Here is a 22,550-nt window from a genome sequence, read left to right as displayed (position 1 = left end):
AATTGTGTTTTCAAATTCTTCCATTCTCTGCTAAAGGTCGTTATTCATCTTACTGATGGTCTTGATGCTTCATATGCTGAAATGAAACGACGTGTCGAGGAGCTTCGACAGTCAGGTATAAACATGACACATTAACAAGTTCATTCGACTGTCTGTAAATGTTTGTGCAATTCTGACTGATTCACACGCTCCTACAATTCATACATTTCCAAAACTTTTGGCTAACAGGAGTGAACAGCTTTATTCTGGTTGGGCTGGAGCGGGTGCCAAACTTTGAAGACGCTTCACTGCTGGAATTCGGTCGCGGCTTCAGATACACCAGATCATTGCGACTCAATATCATGGACTTAGATTATGAGCTGATGGAAGAGCTTGTGAGTACAAAGTGACTACTGATCTCTGACTTCTACAGCTGTAGTCCACCATCGATCATGTTCATTGAATACTTGACATACATTTGGTATTTGTACACAGGACAGCATAGCAGAAAGGGAGTGCTGTGGAGTACCATGCAAATGTACTGGCACCAGAGGAGACAGAGGAGGGGTCGGACTGGCAGGATCAAAGGTTTATTTTTTTATTTTTTTTCAGGACAAATCTATTATTTATACTCAGATTGATGTCTTAGTAATCACAAACTAATATTAAGATACTGTGTTTTTCAGGGTGGTCCAGGATTACCAGGAAGCCAAGGACATCCAGGAGATGAGGGTGGACCTGTAAGTTGGAATGTTTTCATATGGACCCTGCTGCAAATTGTCACATTATGACGTCACTTAAGATCAAATCCCTTTCAGTATTTTGTCGATACATTGTAAGTCTTATTCCAGGGAGAACGAGGTCCCCCTGGTGTAAATGGAACTCAAGGTTTCCAGGGATGTCCTGGACAAAGAGGTGTTAAGGTACAAACTTCACCATTCAAATTATTCCTCTCTGCAAAGGCAACCGAATGACATAACACTGTTTTTGTTTTGTTTTTCTTTCCAGGGCTCTCGTGGTTACTCTGGAGAAAAGGTGAGCACTTTTGTTTTGACATCAGTATTAGACAGAAATGTAAAAATAAAGGTCATCCAGCAGTTATATAATCAACTGCTGCATTTTTGCAGGGTGAACTCGGAGAACTTGGACTTGACGGCATCAATGGAGAAGAAGTAAGTGGATGTAGTATTAATAATAATAATTATTATTAGTAGTAGTAATAGTATTAGTATTAGTATTAGTATTATTATAAGAAAGAATAAGGAGACATTTTCAGATCACGCACACATTTCTTCATGTGTGGCTGAAAAGAGAGCCTCTTGATGTTTATACATGGTTGTGGACTTTACTGAACATGTACCAAACCCTTTCAGGGCAAAAGTGGCGTGGCTGGACCTTCAGGAGACAGAGGAAACCCTGGAAGAAGAGTGAGTGATGAACGCAGTCTTAGCTCTTTTTCTACTTGTTTATGACAGCTGGATTTGTCTTTATGAATACTAATTGTTTTGTTGTTTGCTTTTAGGGTCCCAAAGGCCTCAAAGGACAAGCAGGAGACATTGGAGAAATGGGAATCAGAGGCGACCCTGTTAGTATTATGAGAACCGCTCATGCCATCATTTGTCATATTTTATTACGTATGATAAAGTAATATGAGTCATCTGGTACATCTGAAATGAAAGCTCCCTGATTTATTGTTTTATAGTCACTTCTTATACATTCTTGTGTTTCTTTGCAGCCATCAGCATGTTATTTATTACTCTTCCTAGAAGTAGCCTACTTGAATTTTGCATCAATCAAAAGTGTGATTTGTGTTGCACAGGGTACAAGTGGACGTGATAACACCCAGCAAGGACCCAAAGGAGACTCCGGTGATGCCGGACCACCGGTAATGTCACTACGCTCCTGCTGTGTTAGCTGACACTTATGGAACTGTGACATTCACTGAACACCCAGAACATTATGACCCCCTGACCTGCCTGTGCCTATGCAGCTCAAAATACAATACACTCTGCTGCCTGACTTAATGTTACTTCTGAAAAATACAGTTTGAGCTACAGTAGTAGCAGTACATTTCACTGCTTTTCATTGCTTGGTTCACTGTTCTACTGGTAAAACTCTGCAGTCTTGTCGATGGTGTGACAAAGTTGTCGAACCCCGTGCTTCCCTTTCCTGCCTCGTACTTTCCTGCATGTGTTAGACGTCTCCTGGCAGACTAGGGAAGCACTGGTCCGTCCATCAGAATTTGGCTCTCATCAAAGTCATCCAGACGTGTCTATGTGCCTCTAACACCTCAAAGTTGAGGACAAAATGTTCGCTCATGACCTTTCCCACCTACTAGGTGCAATACAAAGGTTAAGTGTTGTTAATTTTCACTGAGACATTTGTTGTCAAATGACAGGGAGAGCCTGGTATGGACGGAGAGCCTGGAGGTCTTGGTGAACCCGGAAGAAGGGTAAACAATTGAGCCACCTGATCAACATCTCCAAGCATAATCATAATTGTTCTTTATTAACCTTTTTCACTTCATTAGGGATCTGACGGCAGGAGAGGCCCAAATGGTCAGGCTGTAAGTGCTTTTTTGGTGATAAAGTACAATAATTCCAGACTCCCTTCTTGTAACATTTTGCTGCTTTTAAATCATTAAAGGGAAATCCAGGAAAGCCGGGAGCTGATGGTGTGCAGGGAGAGCCTGGTGTCGGAGGATCTCGAGTATGTCTTTTTATTTACAATCAACAATAATACATTGTGCATGAATATATTTCAGCTTTATTGTTGATTTTCTTGGCTGCCAATCGGTCTGTTGGCTGCGACAGCAACGTAAAAAGATAATGTAATGTAATTCCTGATAACAGGATTGTAATTCAAATCTATTATGGGCTAATCTGGGTTAAAAAAAAAAATGCTTCTTCTCCGTTTAAAGGGTCAACCTGGGCCTATCGGTGTACCAGGACCCCGAGGAGAGGATGGTAACCCTGGGCCAAGGGTGAGTCCACCTGATCCCATTTTTCTGAGCTGATAATGTTCTGAACCTGATACTGATGTTGTCATGTTATCATTTAGGGTCCTGGAGGTATCCCGGGTCCAGCTGGAGATAAAGGACGAAGGGGAGCTCTTGGACGCAAGGTACAGAACGGGACAAAATGTGTCGTGGCTCACATTCTTCCATAACAGTATTTTTTTTTCATTTATAAACACAGCAGGCTGAGCCAAGCTCTTTTAACATTGCTGGACACACATGTGTAGTCTATTTGAGCAAACAGGAAAGGACTATAAGAAAACACGAGGCCCAGCTTACAACGAGGGGATCTGAGATTAATTATATTTATAGAAACTAACCTGAAAAACACAGACTTTATGAATAATTTAAGGCTCTGACATCCTCTGTCTTTGTCTGCTTTCTCTGTGTCATTTCAGGGAGAACCAGGAGAACCCGGACCAAAGGGTATCGTCGGCCCCCTTGGCCCCCATGGAGAGCCTGTAAGAACCAAACCAGCGTCTTGTAATAAACTACATAAAGAGTTTTCATAATATACAAAATTAAATAGCTTTAGTGGTGTGGAACATTACAATATACCATATGGAGGATTTCCAGAAAGTTTCTGACACTTCTGCTTAATACTCTTCGAAATAATAAACACTGTCAGTGTTTTTCCCTTTTTAAACCCTATTTGCCCAAGGCAATTCAAAAAGTCATAGTTATATATCATATAATTACAACAAAAAGCATAATATAGTGGAACATTTAACTGCGTATCTAATGTGGAAAAACTACTGTATAACCTTTTAAATACCTTAAGCTTTTTAAATGTTTTTCTTCAGAACTTAAACAGGAAGTGTGACTTTGATTATTTTCAGAATAAAAAAAAGTTAACATATTTAGCAGTAACTTTAACTTTTGCTTCTAAATGGTAATGGGGAAATACCTTGGCTGAGAGATGAGAGTTCCTATGAGACTTGTGTCACTTTGGCTTTATTTATCTGAGAAAAGTATGTGGTGTGATTTTAATCAGGGGGGCCAATAGTTTCCCTGAGGTTTCTCTTACTTCCTCTTACTTCATGTGTGCGCTCTTGAATGGTACCATAACATTGGGTAGGATCAGATAACAGTGGCCCTGAATGAGTGCAGCTGAATTAATACGCTCCAGATAAAAACAGATTGGTCACACACTTGTTTCTTGGATTTCTCACAGGGAGAGGATGGCAGAGATGGTTTTGGTGTTCAAGGGCCCAAAGGAAGAAGGGTAACTGCTTTGTGGCATCCTGCATGAAATGACGTGTTTTTTGATTTTATTTGTGAAAAAGTGTTTTGTTTTTTCCATCAAAGCTTCTCTGAAATAATCTGTAAAGGGAGAAAAAGAAATCTATATATGCTTCAATTCTATATATCTTTTTTCCTTTAAAAGGGTGACGAAGGCTTCCCAGGATTCCCAGGGGCAAAGGTAAATCCTGACATTTGAAGTGATTTATTTTACTTTTTTAACTAAACTTCAAAGACACTACAGGCAACATGTCGACTCACTGTACTCGTCAACTTGACTTCCATCTTTCCAGGGAGCAGCTGGAGACCCTGGCACTCTTGGTGGACCTGGACCTCGAGGAAATCGTGGACAGAGGGTGAGCTCTGAGCCCACAGAGGGATTATGGATCTCCATGCATATACTGATGCCAAATCCTCACAGCTCATTCCATAGCATTGCTGAGAACATATGGTTCCTGCAGTGTGCTCGATGATGAAGTTATACACAGTGGGGCATTCGTGGTGCTGAATGAGCCGCATGCACATTAATGTCTGGGTTTAACCAATGACAGCTGAATAAGTTCAAATGCAAATTCCTGTCTGTTGCTCATTTATTTGCAGGGTGATTCTGGTGGTATTGGTGGCCCCGGACAGAAGGGAGAAGTTGGATATGCTGGGCCATATGTAAGTGTGTGTAAATCACATGGATGTGTTTACATTTAATTTGTGCCGTTTTTAGTTATTTCTGCATTTAATTTTGAACTTGATGCATGGCATACCTAATCCAGCATTAAACTCCTAAAATAACCTGAACTCATGAATCACAGTGACTTCTTGTGCTCCCAAATAGAGAAAACCTATACAACTAATGCAAATTGAATAATAAGAATCACATTAACTGTGTTCTGTCACAGATTAAACACATTAAATGTGATTATTTTTACAACAGATTGCCAGCACTGAAGCTGCATTGTGTTAATACAATACAGATACATTTTCTCTCTTTACTATCTATTTCTAATATTTTGTTGGTCATTGCACTAAAACATCTGGCTCCAAATGAATAACTTTTCAAAAGTAGTTGAATCCGTTATGTCCAAGTTATAAATGCAATCATGTTTTCTCCTACAGGGTCTCAAAGGACCACGAGGACCCGGTGTTGTGGTAAGTAGCTATTCATCTATATATACTGTTGTGAAAAGCTCAATTTACTCATGCTGCTGTTTGTCCTTTCAGAAATGTGACTTGGTCAAGAAGATCAGAGACAACTGTCGTAAGTGCAATTCAAAAAATGTCCAGCACTCTGATAGCATGACATCCAAGGCTCCTGTGACACGACGATTTCAAGTGAAAATGCAAACTTTTTGTTGTATTTTGGGTGTCCGATTACACGAAAACGGTGCTTAGAGTCACTAAAAACACAACTTTTTAAAATCGCTCCGACTTCGTCATCATGTAATTGCACAAAAATGCAACCTTCTGAAAATGCTCTGGCTCAGTTTCCTTCTGGACGGCGGAAATGCTGCTACTGGTTATGCTTACCACAGCCATAGTGAATACTTCTTCTGCACTTAAGCCAATAGATGGACAATAAGAACAATGTTTGCCTCCAGAGTGTCATGGCTTCCAGTCCATGTTCTCCTGGGACTTGGTGGTTTTATAGTTGAGCTACCCGGTTTCATTACAAACAACAGCACCCACTAGCGGCCCTACATGCTAACAACATCGTTTTCAGTGTGTCTACAATTTCTATGTAAAGGGACATCATTTTTTAAACAATACAATGTGAACGTGAAACTTTTCTAAAATAAAAACGTAAAAAAATTAGTTTTTGCTCAAAATGTTGTGTAAACGGGACCTTAAAGTAATTATGTTGTTGCAATGTACGTTACTATGTTACCTTACCATGTTATATGTCCTTTTCTTCACCAGCTTGCTGTTATGGTAAGTATGAGGAATCTTTTTTTTTTAAAGCATTATGATTTTCGGTTCCTGTTCATGTGTCTTGTCAATTGACATCTGGTCAACAAAATCCTCTATTAGGTCAACAAGAATGCCCACTCTACCCGACGGAGCTGGCCTTTGCACTGGACATCTCTCAGGGCGTAGGCCGTCCAGCCTTCAACAACATGCGTGACACAGTCGCCCGGATAGTCAAGGACATCACCATCTCTGAGAGTAACTGTCCAAGAGGAGCCCGCGTTGCCTTGACCCTGTACAACAGTGAAGTGACCACTGACACCCGCTTTGCCAACTCGATGAAGAAACGCAGCCTGGTGGAGCGTATCGAGGGACTGCAGATTCCAACCTCTGACAAGCAGCGCAGCCTGGACACGGCCATGAATTTCGTGGCCCAGAATACCTTCAAGAGAGTCCGGAGCGGTTTCCTCATGAGGAAGGTGGCCGTTTTCTTTGTTGGCGGACCGGCCGGAAAGCCGCAGGCCATATCGCAGGCAGCTCTCCGCCTCCATGACGCTGGAATAGCCACTTTGTTGTTGGTCACCCGTGAGGACAGAGCACTTAGCAGAGCAGTGCAGGTAAATCCTAACATTTAAATGTCTTCAAGTAATATTACATTGGTAATGATAGAATCTAAATTGTATTCACCTCTTATTTTTTTTTTTTTTTTTTTTACTTTGAACACAAGGTCAACAACACAGCCCTGGCCCAGGTTATTGTCCTCCCCAGCTCAGGAAGTGCACAGTACCAATCAGTCCTTCAAAAGGTCATGAACTGCCACGTTTGCCTTGGTAAGACTGTATTTCTGCACACCAACATGTATACAATAGTACTGTTTGTCAGTATTAGTCAATCATGTTCTCAGGTTTTAATTTTCATATCGATTTGCTTTGACAGAAAGAAAAAAATTCTAATTTTATTGTTAAAAGGTTTTGGTTATTTAGAAACACTTGGTACAATAAGTCACATTCACCTCTTCACACACACTTTCTTGAACCAAAGGCAATAGCATCTGCACAGGGTTCTTGAACGTTAAAAGGAACAAGCTGGAATCTGTTGTCTCGCCAAAGAACTATCAGGAAATAGAAGTACAGGAGGACCAAACTGCCAAACCTTGGAAGACAACATGGTCTTCTACCTGAGTCACAGATATCCCAGGATCTGTCCAACAATGGAGACATGTTATATTTCTTATTTACCCTGATGGATAAATGAGCATTCATCACATGCATGCTTTCCCAATAAGTTCACCAAATGCTCACTGAAGTTGGCATATCAACTCAACCTTGTTTTTTTTTTTCATTTTATTGCTATATTCGGTGGTTAAAATATTCCAATGTTGTATATCTTTTAGTCCAAAAGTACCGAAGGATCATGGATCAAACTAAAGTCCAAAACTTTGTCCTTTTCTTTTGAAAGATATCTGCTCTCCGGACCAAATATGTGACTACGAGCCCCCACAGACCAACCGAGACCGTCGATCTTTGACCACCGATGTGGACATCGACATGGCTTTCGTCATGGACAGCTCCGAGTCCACTTACCCAACCGTCTTCACTGAGATCAAACGCTACATAGCTCACATCGTAGAGAACCTTCAAATGTCTTCCAACCCGACATCCTCCCTTCACCACGCCCGGGTGTCTGTGGTGCAGCAGGCACCTTACGAGTTCATCCACAACAAAACAGGCTCCCCCATCCAGGTGGACATTGGCCTGACTGCACACGGCTCAGGCCAGGACATCGTCAAGTTCCTGCTGGAGAAGACCCCACAGCTGGAGGGCGGCCGTGCTCTCGCGGCGGCCATCGAGTCGACGGTGGAGCAGGTGTTCGAGAAGGCGCCTCTCCAGCGGGACAGGAAAGTGCTCATTCTCTTTGTGACAGGGAGTGTGGAAGAGGAAGAGGAGCAGTTGATCCGCATCGCCACCGAGGTCAAGTGTAGAGGATACTTCTTGGTCATCATGAGCGTGGGTGAAACACTGAGCTCTAGAGACGCTCGCGTCTTGTCTCGCATGGCCAGCGAACCTTCAGATGTCTTCTTTAAGAGGCTGGATGGCATCTCACGCTTCTACGACACACACATCCAGAACTTCGGTCAGCTGCTGCCCAAGTATATCACCTGTGAGTTCAAGCCAGCTTTCAAATGCCAGTTGTCAAACAGCTTGTTTGCGCCACTCTAACCATCTCCTGTGCTCCTGTGTCGTATCTTGTTTGTCTTTTCAGTTGAAAATGCTTTCTACATGTCTCCTGAAGTTGCCAAACATTGCAAGTGGTTCCAGAATGATCAGCCTCAAAAACACCCCTTCAAAGTATCACTGGAACAGGAGTAAGTCTCTAAGTTGCCCATGCACTCATTGTTTGGCCGTTTTCTTTATAAGAACCAGCAGCTGCTTCATGCACAATGTGTTGATACGCTTGTAGGAAACACGTGAAACTTCATGAAACTCACCAAGCGGTTCATCAAAGGAAGCACAAAGGTAGGATTGTGAATGTACAAACCATCACCTACTCTTGTAGTTTATTCTACTTCAATTGAAGTTTCAAACATTTTCTTTACTTGAAGATGCCGTTGCACAACTGTCCACACTTCTCTGTAACCTTGATTTCTAAATGAAGTGTGTGTCCTGTGGTTTGTCTGATCCAGATGCAGATGAGCTGCATGTCTCCAACGTCACTTCCAGCAGCTTGAGATTGCGCTGGAGCAGCCCGGACCCCAAACTCTTCGTCTACTTTGAGGTGGCGGTGACACGACTGAGCGACCACGCTCTGGTGCTGAAGACCAACGTTTCGGGCACCGAACTCTCCGTGGATAACCTGGAGAGCGCTCAAACATACCACGCTGTGGTCACAGCGTACACAGCAGAGGGCCACACTGTCTCCACCCGCAAGGGCATCATCAATACCAGTGAGTCTCAGAGCACGTTTGAGTAAATGATTTGTTTGTCTTCACCAGCAACTATTGATCGTCATTGAATAACCAGAATAAACCATTCAGATGTTTAGTGGCCCACAATCACACAAGATTCCATGTGCAGCACTTTGTGTTGTACTTTAATTTCACAATCACCAACTGTGACTCTAAAAATGTGGCAACAGAGGGGAAAAAACCCCCAAACCATGTATTTTGCAATCCAATGAAAGTTTCATCCATCTTAATCTGAAGCAGCTGTACAGAAATATATTGTCTGTTTTCTCTTGACTTCCACAGTATCAGGTTAAGAATAAAAACCGCAACTTTACAGTTTAATTGGTTTTCTTTTAATACTTGATTTATATCCACACGTAGATCGGAGCGTTCTCTAAAAGTTCCACCTTGGAAGCCTTTTCTCAATCCGTTTCAAAGTGTTTTCAGTGGCTCCGCCCACCGTGCAAACGGACACGTACAATGTAATGAAAGTTTTGCCCTGTCACTTAAAAATGTTGTGGTGCGAACGGGGCCTGAGCCGGACTAGCCGTGTCAGTCAGTGGGAGAAAACTTGGACAAGGAGGAAATGTCTTTTTACCTGAAGAAATCCAACATATGCATGGACAGACTCTCTGCAAACATATCCCAAGTTAACATACACCTGAAGAAAACTTGACGTGACTAACAATATGTCGAATATTGATTGGTCGATGAAGAGTTAAAGTACTATATACATTTAAACTTGTTAGTTTTTAGCCTCTTTACATTCTCACTACGTTTGATTGTATGAGGTCAGGTAAGCTTGACATGAATCAAAACCACGGTGCAGTTTTCTGGTCTGCAGTCGCTTCTGAGCGACACTCCTTTCTGACGTCTGCTTGTTTGACTTGGCAGAAGCGGCGGAGCATAAGCCGGTCAGCCCAGGTGCCAGCGCAGTGGACACTGCACCACTGGACAAACCCCAAACTGGTGAGTGGCGTCTCGTTTCTGCAGTTATTCTCGCTGATCTCATCCACGTATCAGAGCGAGCGGCACAGCGGAGCCGCGACCTGAGAGCAGGGGAACAATGTGCCGTCGCTGAAGTAGCCTCTTATATGGTTGTGTTTGGCTGGGTTTCCCCAGGCATGTAAAGAAAACTTCATGTTTCAGCTTTCAGAACGTATAGCGCAGTAATAGTTCAACTGGAGTACGCCACATGAACGCGTTTTTAATTATCTGAGGAGTGTGTGCCAGAGCTGTAGGGACATAAAGAGAACTAAAGCTTTAACCTTCGTCTGGGTTGAACGGTCAAAATGTTGTGTGATGAAAACAGATGTTTATTGTTTTTTTTTGGTTTTAGACTGGGAGAACATAATATTAATGGAAATAAAGAGACAAATAATGAATGTAGAAGAAAACTGAACTTGTCACTCTCTCTATGTTAGAGGTGATAGGTCTTTGATTATAAAATACATACATTTTGGGGGGGGGGTCAGCATGTAGGAATAATTCCCTCACCCTCAAGCACATCACAAACCGAACAGGTGAAACTTAAATATTAGCATCACATTGAATGAAAACCTTATTTAAAAACAGAGACAGTGTTTACAAGGTTTACGGAACAGTTTGAGAATGCTTTTTGGCTTTTTAGGGAAAAACATGTAACTGAGGCCACGTTTCCACGACAACGTCTGCAAGTGAAAACCGAAAACTTTCTTTGCGTTTCGGAGGTCCGTTTGCACAACAACAGTATTTCAGCCACTTAAAACACAATTTTTTTTTTTTTAAATACTGCTACTGCGCAAGCGCAATATGGCTGTTGTAAATAGTTTTTCTGCACATGCTCAGTAGATGGACAATAAGAACAACGTTTGCCTCCAGTGTTTCATGACTCCCAGTCCATATTCTCCTGGGACTTGGTAGTTTTAATGTTTATAGCGAATTGTTCTCTGGGTGTGTGTTTGGTTTCATTACAAGAGCAAACAGCACCAGCTTGGCATGCTATTTACATCGTTTTCAGTGTTTCTGCTGTTTCCATGTAAACGGACATCTTATATATATATCCTATACTTTCCCGTAACAAAAACGATGCTTTTTCACTTGAAACGTTGTCGTGTAAACGGGATCTCAAAGCATAGCTGAGACATGTAAACTTTCTGACAGGCTGCTAATTCTGCAGAGCTGGTCCTCTCATAGTGCTGCTGTCACACACTTTGGTATTGATCATTTCAAACGGATGAAAGGAGAGATTTATTTCTGGGCAGTGAGTTGATAGGCTAACCTGGACCGCACAGTCAGGCACAACCAAACACCTGAAATGAACTAACATAGTCATAGTAACTGTAGTGATCACTAACTTTTCAATTCACCAATGAAATATGAATTAATCCCTCTTTACTGACCACTTTGAGTTTTTAACAGGAGTTTGAACCCTGCTAATAATATGATCATGTTGAATGCTGATTCTTTTGCTATGTGAATAGGAAGACTTGTTTGATCACTCTTCTTTAACTCCTAATATTTTTATTATTAGCCGCAACTTTTAACCACACAAAGTAACTGCTGATGTCTCAAACGGTTGTGGATTTAACCTGAACTCATCCTCTCTCCCTGTCTGTCGTCTACCACTGCTCTTCTTGTTGTATGTCGTTGTCCTTTGCATGTTCCAGTTAATGAACTCGCAGACCCATGCTCACTTGACTATGACCCGGGAATGCCATGCAAAGACTATCAGCCTAAGTGGTTCTATGACAGAAAGAGCGGGTTCTGTACACAGTTCTGGTTTGGAGGTTGTGGAGGCAATGAGAATAGGTTCGACACTGAGACCCTCTGCCTGAAAAACTGCATGAGGTCAGGTAAGTGGTTTCTGCTGCTGCCTGGAGGCCTGAAGGAAGCTCTGACAGCCCGATGTCAATAGATTAATGAATTAATGTAGTACCCTTATTGAAAGGTGAAAAGTGCTTGTACAACATATTTTAAAATACAAAAACATACACAATCAGACAAAAAAGATTTTTGTTTTCACTTTTTAAGGATCTTCTCAGATTCAGCTTCATTAAATATAATAAATATAACATAACATAAGCAGTCGTCTTGTTTCACAAGGAGGTTAAAAAAAATAGGGGGAAAAATGAATTGCAATGGTCCAGTATAGATTAGAGCATGCAGAATCATTTCCAGTTCAACTCTGGAGACAATCAATGTCAGCTTAGCGATATCTAATAATAATTGAAGGTAAAATGATGCGCAGACCAAATCGTTTACAAGCGGATGCAGATTGTAAGACAGGTCTATAGAGAATCCAAGGTGTCGTGAGGCAGGTTTAACCGCTGAGGATAAGAAACAAAGGCCTTGAGACGTCAGAAATGACTCGAATGAGCCCGTCGAAGAGCATTGCAGCTAATTGAATAAAAAAAGAACCTTTCTAAAGCAAGAGAGATAAATTGCACTTACTGTCGGGTTTAAAAGAGACTTATAACTGAATGTCATCAGCATAAAACATATACAGCACAGTTTGATATCTGTTTCATCTATGAATATAAAGCCTACAGCGCTGTACTCTGATCAATCATTAGTGTGTCTCTGGCTCTCAAAACAGCATACATGGAGCTGAAAGACTGATGTGTGGGAGCGATCAGATTTAGATCATTGCAATGTGAAGTGATAATATTGTAAAAAAAAAAACACTGTAAAACACTTTTGGTTAAATTTGTTTGCAACAGGTCAGTAAAGTGACAAGATAGAAGGCAATACATATATATATATATATATATGAAGTTTAAAGCAGGAAAAAGAAAGTATTGGCACTAATTTATCTTCCTGATAGGAATTGTTAACATATGCTCCTTAGAGATGAAACCACAGTGAATTTGGGTTTTTTCCACAGAACCAAAACCTCAGCTGAAGGTGCCACAGGTTGAACAAGTGGAGATCCTCCCAGTTCCAGGTGAGTTTCATGAATTCTCTTCTATTCCTTCCCATCAAACACACTTTTCTTGAAGAAATGGCAGACTTTGGATGCATGTGTACGCGCTGCAAACGCTGCCATTCGGAAAAAAAACTAAGCCATTTCTTTTCAGTCTAGAGAATCCACATCAAACACAAACCCAGTCCAAAGTTTTGCAGACAGACCACCTTTAATCTTGATCATATATCGGACATCAAGCCGCTATATGGCTGTCATGTAATTCAGTTTCCACAAACTGTGCTCGCTTCGCGAAAACAACTAATCCATTGTATTGAACCACGAGCGCAGCCGCCTGCTCTGACCATCCAAACGACTGACGGAACCGGTGGCGAGAAAAGCATGGAAACAGGAAAGTTATGCTTTTGTCAGAGGAGCGAGCCAGCTCAAAACCACAGAGAAAATGAATGGAAAGCCTTGTTCACTGCTTCATTGTTTCTTTGGCAGCAGCTCTGGCAGCGTCTGCCAGAACCTCGTCAGCACAGGAAGAATATGTCACCAGATACCAAAAGTATTGAAAGTCGACTTGAAAATGAGCATTTAACATCTAATGATTGGAGAAAAGTTAAGAAGTGAAGTTGTGGAAGTGATTTATCCAAAAGATTTTGGTGTGTTTTAGAGAAAATATATATTATCCTCTAGGAGTTAAATGACCAGTATAAGTTTAGAAAATACAAGCCACACAAAAAGATTTATTCAAGCCCCATTTACACATTTTCAAGTAAAAAATAAAAACTTTTGTTGCTCGGACTCATTGAAAATGGATCTTTTTGAAATCAGCACCCAAGGTTGAACTTTAGGAAGACGCTCCGACTTGGTGTCCACTCGTAATGACAATCCAACTTGTTCGCCTGTCCGTACGAATGTCCATGTACTCCAGTTACCAATGTATTTTGGTGTATTGGTCTCTGCTGCACGTGCGTGTGCTTTTATTACAAAACAAACAACAGCGCCAACTCGTGGCCAGGCATGAAAATGACATCATTTTCAGTGTTTCTGCCATTTCTGTGGAAACGGACATCGTTTGCAATCGCAGAAACGAAACGTTTTCACTTGAAACGCCGTGTGAACGGGGTCTTTGACAACATGAGGGACACAGTGTGCCACAATGTGACTAACATTACGATAGTTTGGACATATTTTGATTTACAAGAAAAGGGGACAACGTTTTCAGATTGGCCTCTCGGGGTTTATTCAGCATATTACGCCACAGTAATCTCTCTTCCACAATCATTGGTACAAAAACAATACAACATTTCTGAAATTACATAAGTATATTATAAAATTTGAAAAATAAATGTCCACTGAACTAGATATGAAAAGTGGACATTTGTAGTGACAAGGAAAAAGGTAAAAGGAACTAAAGATAACATAAAAGCACGCTGTTTCTACAACCGAACTGATGGCTACCATGTCATTCCCTTCACAGCGTCCTCTACAGCCGTAGACGTCTGCCAGCTTCCCAAAGAGGAAGGCTCATGCGCCAAATTCGTCCTCAAGTGGCACTTTGACGCCGCGAAAAAGAGCTGCACGCGTTTCTGGTACGGAGGCTGTGGTGGAAACAAGAACCGCTTCGACACACTTGAGCAGTGTGTAAACGCTTGTGGAAATGCAGGTAAAAGTTGTTTTTTTTAGTCCTATAATCAGCGGATAATCAAAGTTCATTGACGATTTGTCATAAGAAGGCCATTGGCATTGATTCCTACCAACTAAGAATCTGAAGATAGACAATAAAATGTATCAAGGAGTCAAACCAGAGCCATGTCTTGTGTTTTCTCATGGCTGCTTCACACTCAGTGACTGCAGCGTCTCAAAATGTAGATGAGAGTTCGTAACCAGTGGTAAAAGATTTGGAAAACAGTGGTATGAAAGACGACGGTATTTAGTGAAAATCCCTCCATAGCATCTGCTCATTGTCAAATAATTTATTTTTAGAAAATAAACTACACAGTGTGTGAAGTAATGGACAACCTTTTACAGCCATTTGATTTGCGCTGCGTTTGGTGTTTAGTGTGTACTTCACTCGTCCACCAACTGAATGCAGCAATCGTCCCATCGTTCGTTTGTTGTGCTCGACATCAGTGAAAACTTTAAGGCTTACAATGTTTTTTCCTCTGATTTCTTCGCAGCACCGGTAAGGCAAGGAGTCATCGGTTCAATAAGAACATAGGACAGGAGTGACAGACGTGGCCAGCTTTTACCTCTGTTCAGTGGATTCTGAGGAAAGAAACCATCCACGATGGCCATACTGTAAGAATGCAATACCAAAGCAATGGTGGCTGCACTGGATTCCACAATCATGGACTTTATCCCACAAAACTTCTTGAAGTAGTTTGTTTTGTTTTGTTTTTTTTGTTCATATTTCCCCGAAATGAAAAGAACGCGACACAATTTTCTGCATGACTTGTTTTAACTGGTGCTACATAGTATATTTGTTTTACGAATGGGGTTGGAAGTGCATTCGCTTTTGTAAAGTCAAGAGTTCGGGAACAATGACATGATACACGTTCGGGTCATTTTTAATTTTCTTTCAGGAAAAAACAGGCAGTCTTTATATCTAAACATAAATCATATATGAATATCTTGGACAGAGATTAATAAAAGAAAACAAGCAGAACTGGCATTATTCAACGTAGTAATCTCTTTTTCTGTTTTACATTCCACGCTCACATTGGTTAATATTGTTTTCCTACTCACTTTATCCCTGTGGAATCTTCACTTCACTATCTCACCGTCACGCTATCCACAGCAATGTTTACACAGGTCTTGTGAGGCAGAGTGTGTATTTAAAAGTCAGCGACCCGCTGCGCGGATGCCGAGCGGTCCATTTGAAAGGTGCACTTCTGAACCCGCTGCCTCAGTCACAGCATCTCCAGCTATTGAAAGACAGAATGTACTTTGTCAACCTGTTTGTACTTTTTGTTTTGTTTCATTAGGGCTCTCTGAAGTATGTGTTTCGTCTGGGTATGGGGAAATAAAACTGAATTAGACTTTCTAATAAACATGAGCAACTGATTCATTTCTTCCTTGTTTTGAGTTAAATGTGGTTCCACCGCTGGCGTCCACAATTTTAGAAAAGGACACTGAAATAAACCATGAATTTAACCTGTGAGAGGCTACAAGCCAAATTGGGGCTTAATTAGAGTAATTAATTAATTAGAGACAGTAAATGTCAAAGTAAAACCTTAGTATGACCAAACACCATTAACGGTACTGACTGAAAGTTAATAGGTTATATACAAATTTTGGAGATACAACTAAGTATTAGTGGTGTTTAATGCCTCTGGTTTCTTCCATAGTTGGTTTTACAAATACAGATACTATAATATTTCATACAAAAATCCAACGCTAAACTTTCATGGTAAGGTAATTCAGATAAAGGCAGCTCCTTTCATATTATACTTATTAAAACTGGGGATTCACCTATACCACAAGTACGAGTACTAACCTTTAGCTACTCAATAATAATATCAATAATAATACATCAAACTTATATAGCGCAAAAACAAAAAAATAATGAAATGCCTTTCTGCCGTTTCCGTGTAAACAAACATTGTTTTCAAAACACTGCTGTGTAAATGTGAAACTTTTCTGAACCGAAAAGGCAAAAATGATGCGTTGTGACTTAAAACGTCACGTAAACAGGACCTAACTGGTATTAGTCAGTGAAGCCAACACAGGAGGGCTGAGTACTGGAATCTGAGTAAAAAGGACTTGTTTCATATAACACTGTTTTACCATCCCTGACCATGTGTTTCATTGTTGGGTTGTTTTCACCTGCATCTTTACCAGAGTTGAAGCTCAGGCAGCAGCAGGAGACTCTGTTCAATCAGAAGCTCTCCTGGATTTATTTCTCTCTTTCTGCTCAGCAGCTGGACAGGTTTGGTTTACTAAACAGTGGTTTGGACTTCACCCTGGAAAATGTATTTTCATTTGCAAGTTCAAAAACATGTTAGTACTGATGTCTTTTTCAAGTGGTTAATGTTTTTGGGATTGTTTTTTTAATGCTTAAAAGTTTTCCAAGTATTTATCAAATTAGGGGTTGATTAGGGAAGGACTTGTATTGCCAAGCTTACTGGAGTATGTAAACCCTTTCCACCCTGCCAGTCCCCATGTAGGATTGCCAAGCTGCATCTGGATTAAGGATGGGAATCGAAAACCGGTTCTTACTTAGAACCCTGATGCAACAGCCGTTAATAAGGAAATAACACATGCTATAGAATTGAAAGAAAACCCTTATTGCCCTATTAAAAATTCATCTGGAGCCACAAAACATGTTTAGTCTTCGAAAGAGGATAGCATAGTTATTTAATATTTAAACTCTTTCAGCCACTTTAGTGGTTTTAGCCGTTTTAGCTCTTCGCCTCCTCTCCGAGTAATTCTGGCTCTCTTCAACTTTTTAGTGGCCTTGGCTGATTTAGCTGGTTATATTATGGTAGTTTAAGTTGTTTTAGCCTTTTGAGCAACCGCTTAGACATTGTTTTTTTTCCATATTTCCAACTGCAGTGAAAGATATCAGTCAGATACTAGGATGTGACATTGTTCTGATCGTCGCAATTGTCACCTGGAAATGAGAATGATTGCCATTTTTTCAACTAAGGCCCCGTCGACATGAACCAAATCGATCTTTTTTTCTTCTTGGTGTTCTCATAAAAAAAATTCTGTCCATACTTCACTTTTAACATTGCTCAAAACAATGTAGTATATATGCCAGGCCTTTAGGGGGCACTGTGACTCACAAAATACACAAAAAATGCAGAATAAGACATGGAAACGACTCCTGCTCCTCCAGATGTTATGACTCCCAGGGTGTTTGAAATGTCATCTTAATGAACTCCGCTGTTTTCTCATCTGCATCGCTTCACATCTCCTCCACCATCGCTTCACATCTCCTCCACCATCGCTTCACATCTCCTCCACCATTGCTTCACATCTCCTCCACTATTCCTCCACCATCGCTTCACATCTCCTCCACCATCGCTTCACATCTCCTCCACCATCGCTTCACATCTCCTCCACCATTCCTCCACCATCACTTCACATCTCCTCCACCATCGCTTCACATCTCCTCCACCATCGCTTCACATCTCCTCCACCATTCCTCCACCATCACTTCACATATCCTCCACCATCGCTTCACATCTCCTCCACCATCGCGTTACAATCTTCCACTTTTTCCCCAGATTGAAACTCAGCACCACATGATTAAACACTCCATTCCAACAGAGAAACACTGAGTGACTGGTTTTAAACAACTGAGACATTTAAGTGTAAACACGTTGCCAGAAGTATGCGTTCCACTCCACAGAAAGCAGTTTTAACGATGCTTTGCGGCAGACCAGTTCTGATGGGAGATTTTTCCTGTGGGAATTTATTTAGTTAATAAGTGGTTGCAGAAGAAATAGCACATTCGGCCCTTAGAAATGTATGTATGTAGAAACTACACTGCAACAGACAATTTTTGGAGCCAGCATTCAGTTATTCAATCACGGAGTCTTCGGCAAAGTCGGCCGTGTGCAAAATGCTAAACTGCGTTGTTTATGTTTTCGGGATTCCTCGTATCGCTGTTGCGTCTGCCCCAGGAACATCGTTTGACCATTTCTGTACCTTGAATGACTTAAATAGCCCAGAAAATAACAAAAGTGTCAGAAAGCTCTAATGCAGGGGTGGGCATTCCTGGTCCTCGAGGGCCACATTCCTGCATGTTTTCCACGTCTCCCTGCTCAAACCAACTGAGTTGTCATGATGAGGCTCTGCAGAAAGCTTGATAACGAGCCAATCATTGCTGTCAGCTGTCTTGATGTGAGGACACATAGAAACCGTGCAGGACTGTGGCCCTCGAGGACCAGGAATGCCCACCTCTGCTCTAATGCTTCTTTATGGAGTTTTACATTGAGAGTCAAGTTTTCCGGGCAGCTGGTCGTTAAATGTCTTTGGTTCATTTGTGTTTGGGGGCGGGGCTTAGCCAAAGGTCAATTACAGTAGTTTAAGACCCAGAAAGATGTAAGGTATCACAGACGGAACCTTTCTGAACAGCTGGTTCCTCTCATGACATGTGAATGAAGACAACCCTCACACTCGTCTGGTTTCACATAATCTAAACATCACTCTATAGGTCAGTTTTTTTAATCTGTACCCTGGACTGGAAAATGCTGGCTGTGATGATGAGCATGGGAAGAGTCAGAGAATTCTGGAGGAAGGGTGACAGCGGGTACTATGAGTTAGCCTGGAAGTGATGAAAATGGAGGCGTGGAGAACAAGACAATATAAACATTAGCAATGAGAGAACACGGACATTCAAGTGGACTGACGACCAAGTTGACTGTCAAAATAAAACTACCAAGTTGGATTGTTGTTATGGTTATTGTCAAAATAAAAGTACCAAATCCCAGGAGAATATGGACTGGGAGTCATGACACTTTCCAGAATAAGTTATTTATCACGCCTGGCCAACTTCAGATTCGCTCCAGAATGGTGCGAAATGCTTTAAAAAAAAAACAACGAAGTCGTGATTTTTGAAAAGCATTTTGACTGACTTCACAATGCTGAGATCAGAAATCTTCATCACCTTCATACTCTTCATCACTGGCGCTGGTGAGGAAATCCAGCATGGTATCCAGGGCTGGATCTGGGGCATTTCTTCAGACATGCCTCAGACTTTTGCAGAGCGCTGGGGGATTCACACTCGATCTGTAACACAGCAGCTGTTTTATTTTCTTTGTAAATCCATCACAGCTTATAATTAAGCATGCAGAGGCCGTCACCACGACCTCAACGGGCTCAACTTCTTCAGGATTTATATAACATAGGAGCAGTTGAGTAGTTACTTTGAGTTCTTGCGAAGAATTATAAGAGATTAGATAAGAAACAAAACCGTGTTCTTAAAATGAAGATTGCCTTTTCAACAGAGGAAATATTCCAGCAGCAGAGAAGCTTGTTTGTTTGAGACAAAGCCAAAAATGTTAAGGACAACTTAAAGTTGATGAACTCACAAAGCTTCATGAAGTCATATTTTCCCCCTCAGATAGTGAGGGCTCCTACACAGGGCTGCAAACTCTGCCTCATTCTTTAAACATGTTTAAAAAAAAACAACTCAGCATGTTTGGTTTTCTGCAGCATAAAATTGTGGGACGTGGGCTGTTTGGCCAGTGAACCTCAAACTCACTGTTAAAGACCGCCGTGCAAGATTTCCACATTTTCCTTTTCCAACAAATCTGATTGAAACTAATGGACGGTTAAAAGCTTGAAGAGAAGCCAACACTTTGAATAATTGAAATATCCAACAGTCCTCTGCTCTTCAAGGCCAGATTTAGACCCTTCATGATGATGGCGATGCCATCTCTCTCTGGTCTGCTTTATCTCATGGTTTCAGCTTTGCATTGTGCAATTTCATATGTGTTGTTCACGCCAAACAACGTTTTGGTTTTTTGGGGGGGGTTTAGTGGGCAGAAGCTCGGAAATGCAAGACAAAGCCCAAAGCACTGACATTGAAACACCACAATAAAACACAATTTGTAAATACCCCGTGTGACCACTACAAGAACATCCATCCTTATTTAGTCTTCTAAAGAAAAAGTATTTGACCACACACACAGGAAAGGACAAGAAGAAAGACCAAATGGCAACCGCCCATTTGAAAAGGCAAGGCAGTTTTATTTATAGAGCTTGATTCAGGCACAAGGCCAATCTCAGTGCTTTAAAATTAAATATATTAAAGCTAGAAATGAAGAATCTTAATCTTAACTGAAAGAAAGAAAGAAAGAAAGACTCCACACGTTTGTGAAATGAAGGTCATTGAACTTTTGTGCCCCCTGCTGGCTGCTTCTCCTGCGCGTGGCGTGACGCTGCCGGTGGATCAGTCCAACCTGCCCGTCACTCTTCCAGATGTCTTCCAGTCAGAAATGTAACCCCACCAAAACATCAGAACACAGAAGCTGAAGCCGACTTTGTCATCCCTCCTCTGTGCCGACCAGAAACCAGAGTTCACGGCGAATAGTGCGAGGGTGCGTCACGTTTTCCACGGAGAGTGACTAACGGCGGCTCGGCTCAGGCCAAAGCAAACCTCCCTCTCCCCTCCAGCTCGCCGCCGCACAAATTCCAAACAAGCAGGCTCAGCGCCACCAAAGAGAGCAAATCATTATTTACTGGAGGTTGTCAGTAGACTAATGAATGGGTCATAAAACAAATACAATTGAAAAATATGTGAGAAACAGGATTTCTGCTTTTCTTTCACGTTTTTTCCTTTTTCTGGAGAACTTGACTTGAAAATCTATTAAATCTGATATTGAAGAGTTTGATTAGCCAGTGAGGAAGGTCCTGAATTGTTTTACTGGACCTGTAGGATGGGGAAATATATCAGCAACTGCAGTTCCTAATCCGTTTCTAATAGTGGAAATGGCTAAAACTGAACATTAGTAGTCAAAACTGCTCATAGCCAAGAGATCAGAGATGCTCCAGTTAAAGTTAGGCACTTTTTTAGAGTTCAGATTACACTTTTAATTCCAGAGAAACTTAAAAAAAACAAAGAGAAAACTCCTTAAATGTGAATGTTTTTAGAAGAAAAATGAACATGTTTGCTATTTATAGATTACAATCCATTATTGGATTTTATGTGGCAGGGCTACGTATATTTGATCAAAATTCATGATTGGTTTTTTTTCCAACTAAATGTGTAATTGATTCAAATTCAAACTATTAAAGACACAAAACCATCAGGCCTGACCACTTCAGTTCACATATAGACTCAACAAATTTCAAATTCAGATATTATCAAGTCAGGTATCGATGAGGGTGAGAGTGAAGCGTGTGTGGTGGCAGGACAATTACATAAATGAATCCGTTCATCTTTAACATAGTTTTCACTCACTTAATTTCCAGTCGCAGACTTTAACCAGCTACAGCATGCTAATGCTGCATGTTGAAGCTGTGATAGAGGATTCGTTCAGGGGAGGTGGGCTGAGTTTAAAAAATAAAAAAAAAGCTGTTTTGTTTGAAGTGTTTCTTCATTTCGATTTTTTCGTGCCTCAAAATTTTACTCGCAAGGGTGATGAAACCCAACCTTCCCGTAGACTCGGCACCTGTACGTTCAAGAAGAATCTGAACCTCGGGGGTCGTGATTTTCAACCCCTTCTCTTTGACAGCACAGGATTTGTAGGCTCTCATCAGTTTTGATTCAGGAAGCAGCCCCCCCCCCCACCCACCCACAAACCCTACCCTCGCCTGGTGAGTCACACGTGGCCGCAGCTTTGTAAGCATAAACATTGTTGAAGGAAAGACCGTCGCTCAGTTTTGTGCCTCAAAATGGGAACTGCCCCGAGGAACCAGTGAAAAGAAGGATGTGCGGTCTTGGAGAAACTGAGGAAACCAAAGGGGTGCAAAGGGTTTGAATGTGACTGAAGTATAAATGGGGAAGGGGGGGGGGGGGGGGTGGTAAGGGTTCAGACTGTGTTTTGATGTTGAGAAAATGAAGGAACATTTAATTGAAAATGGAGTGACGGTGAACCACCATGTTGCTGGTTTGCTGCGAG

The 22,550-nt window shown here is 41.4% G+C and overlaps 1 protein-coding gene across 1 annotated transcript in view; it reads left to right on the top strand.

Annotated features, from left to right (window-relative positions):
* The window catches only part of LOC308118580 (collagen alpha-3(VI) chain-like), an 84,071-nt gene extending 68,033 nt beyond the window's left edge, over positions 1-16,038 (top strand). The window contains exons 12-45 of the mRNA XM_080478050.1: positions 37-115; positions 229-374; positions 475-567; positions 666-719; positions 831-902; positions 988-1,014; positions 1,107-1,151; positions 1,353-1,406; positions 1,502-1,564; positions 1,799-1,864; positions 2,378-2,431; positions 2,510-2,545; positions 2,626-2,688; positions 2,900-2,962; positions 3,040-3,102; positions 3,394-3,456; positions 4,170-4,220; positions 4,383-4,418; positions 4,531-4,593; positions 4,838-4,900; positions 5,348-5,380; positions 5,453-5,489; positions 6,149-6,160; positions 6,260-6,753; positions 6,864-6,966; positions 7,595-8,296; positions 8,399-8,501; positions 8,597-8,652; positions 8,820-9,080; positions 9,975-10,049; positions 11,744-11,914; positions 12,946-13,005; positions 14,453-14,638; positions 15,153-16,038. Coding sequence (XP_080334176.1) covers positions 37-115; positions 229-374; positions 475-567; positions 666-719; positions 831-902; positions 988-1,014; positions 1,107-1,151; positions 1,353-1,406; positions 1,502-1,564; positions 1,799-1,864; positions 2,378-2,431; positions 2,510-2,545; positions 2,626-2,688; positions 2,900-2,962; positions 3,040-3,102; positions 3,394-3,456; positions 4,170-4,220; positions 4,383-4,418; positions 4,531-4,593; positions 4,838-4,900; positions 5,348-5,380; positions 5,453-5,489; positions 6,149-6,160; positions 6,260-6,753; positions 6,864-6,966; positions 7,595-8,296; positions 8,399-8,501; positions 8,597-8,652; positions 8,820-9,080; positions 9,975-10,049; positions 11,744-11,914; positions 12,946-13,005; positions 14,453-14,638; positions 15,153-15,193 — 3,588 coding nt within the window. The 3' untranslated portion in view covers positions 15,194-16,038. The remainder of the gene's footprint in view (positions 1-36; positions 116-228; positions 375-474; positions 568-665; positions 720-830; positions 903-987; positions 1,015-1,106; positions 1,152-1,352; positions 1,407-1,501; positions 1,565-1,798; positions 1,865-2,377; positions 2,432-2,509; positions 2,546-2,625; positions 2,689-2,899; positions 2,963-3,039; positions 3,103-3,393; positions 3,457-4,169; positions 4,221-4,382; positions 4,419-4,530; positions 4,594-4,837; positions 4,901-5,347; positions 5,381-5,452; positions 5,490-6,148; positions 6,161-6,259; positions 6,754-6,863; positions 6,967-7,594; positions 8,297-8,398; positions 8,502-8,596; positions 8,653-8,819; positions 9,081-9,974; positions 10,050-11,743; positions 11,915-12,945; positions 13,006-14,452; positions 14,639-15,152) is intronic.
* The last annotated feature ends 6,512 nt before the right edge of the window (positions 16,039-22,550 follow it).

The sequence above is a fragment of the Lipophrys pholis genome (assembly GCF_963383615.2).
Source record: "Lipophrys pholis genome assembly, chromosome: 13".
Taxonomy (NCBI): Eukaryota; Metazoa; Chordata; class Actinopteri; order Blenniiformes; family Blenniidae; genus Lipophrys; species Lipophrys pholis.
This window is presented reverse-complemented; position numbering and strand designations above follow the sequence as displayed.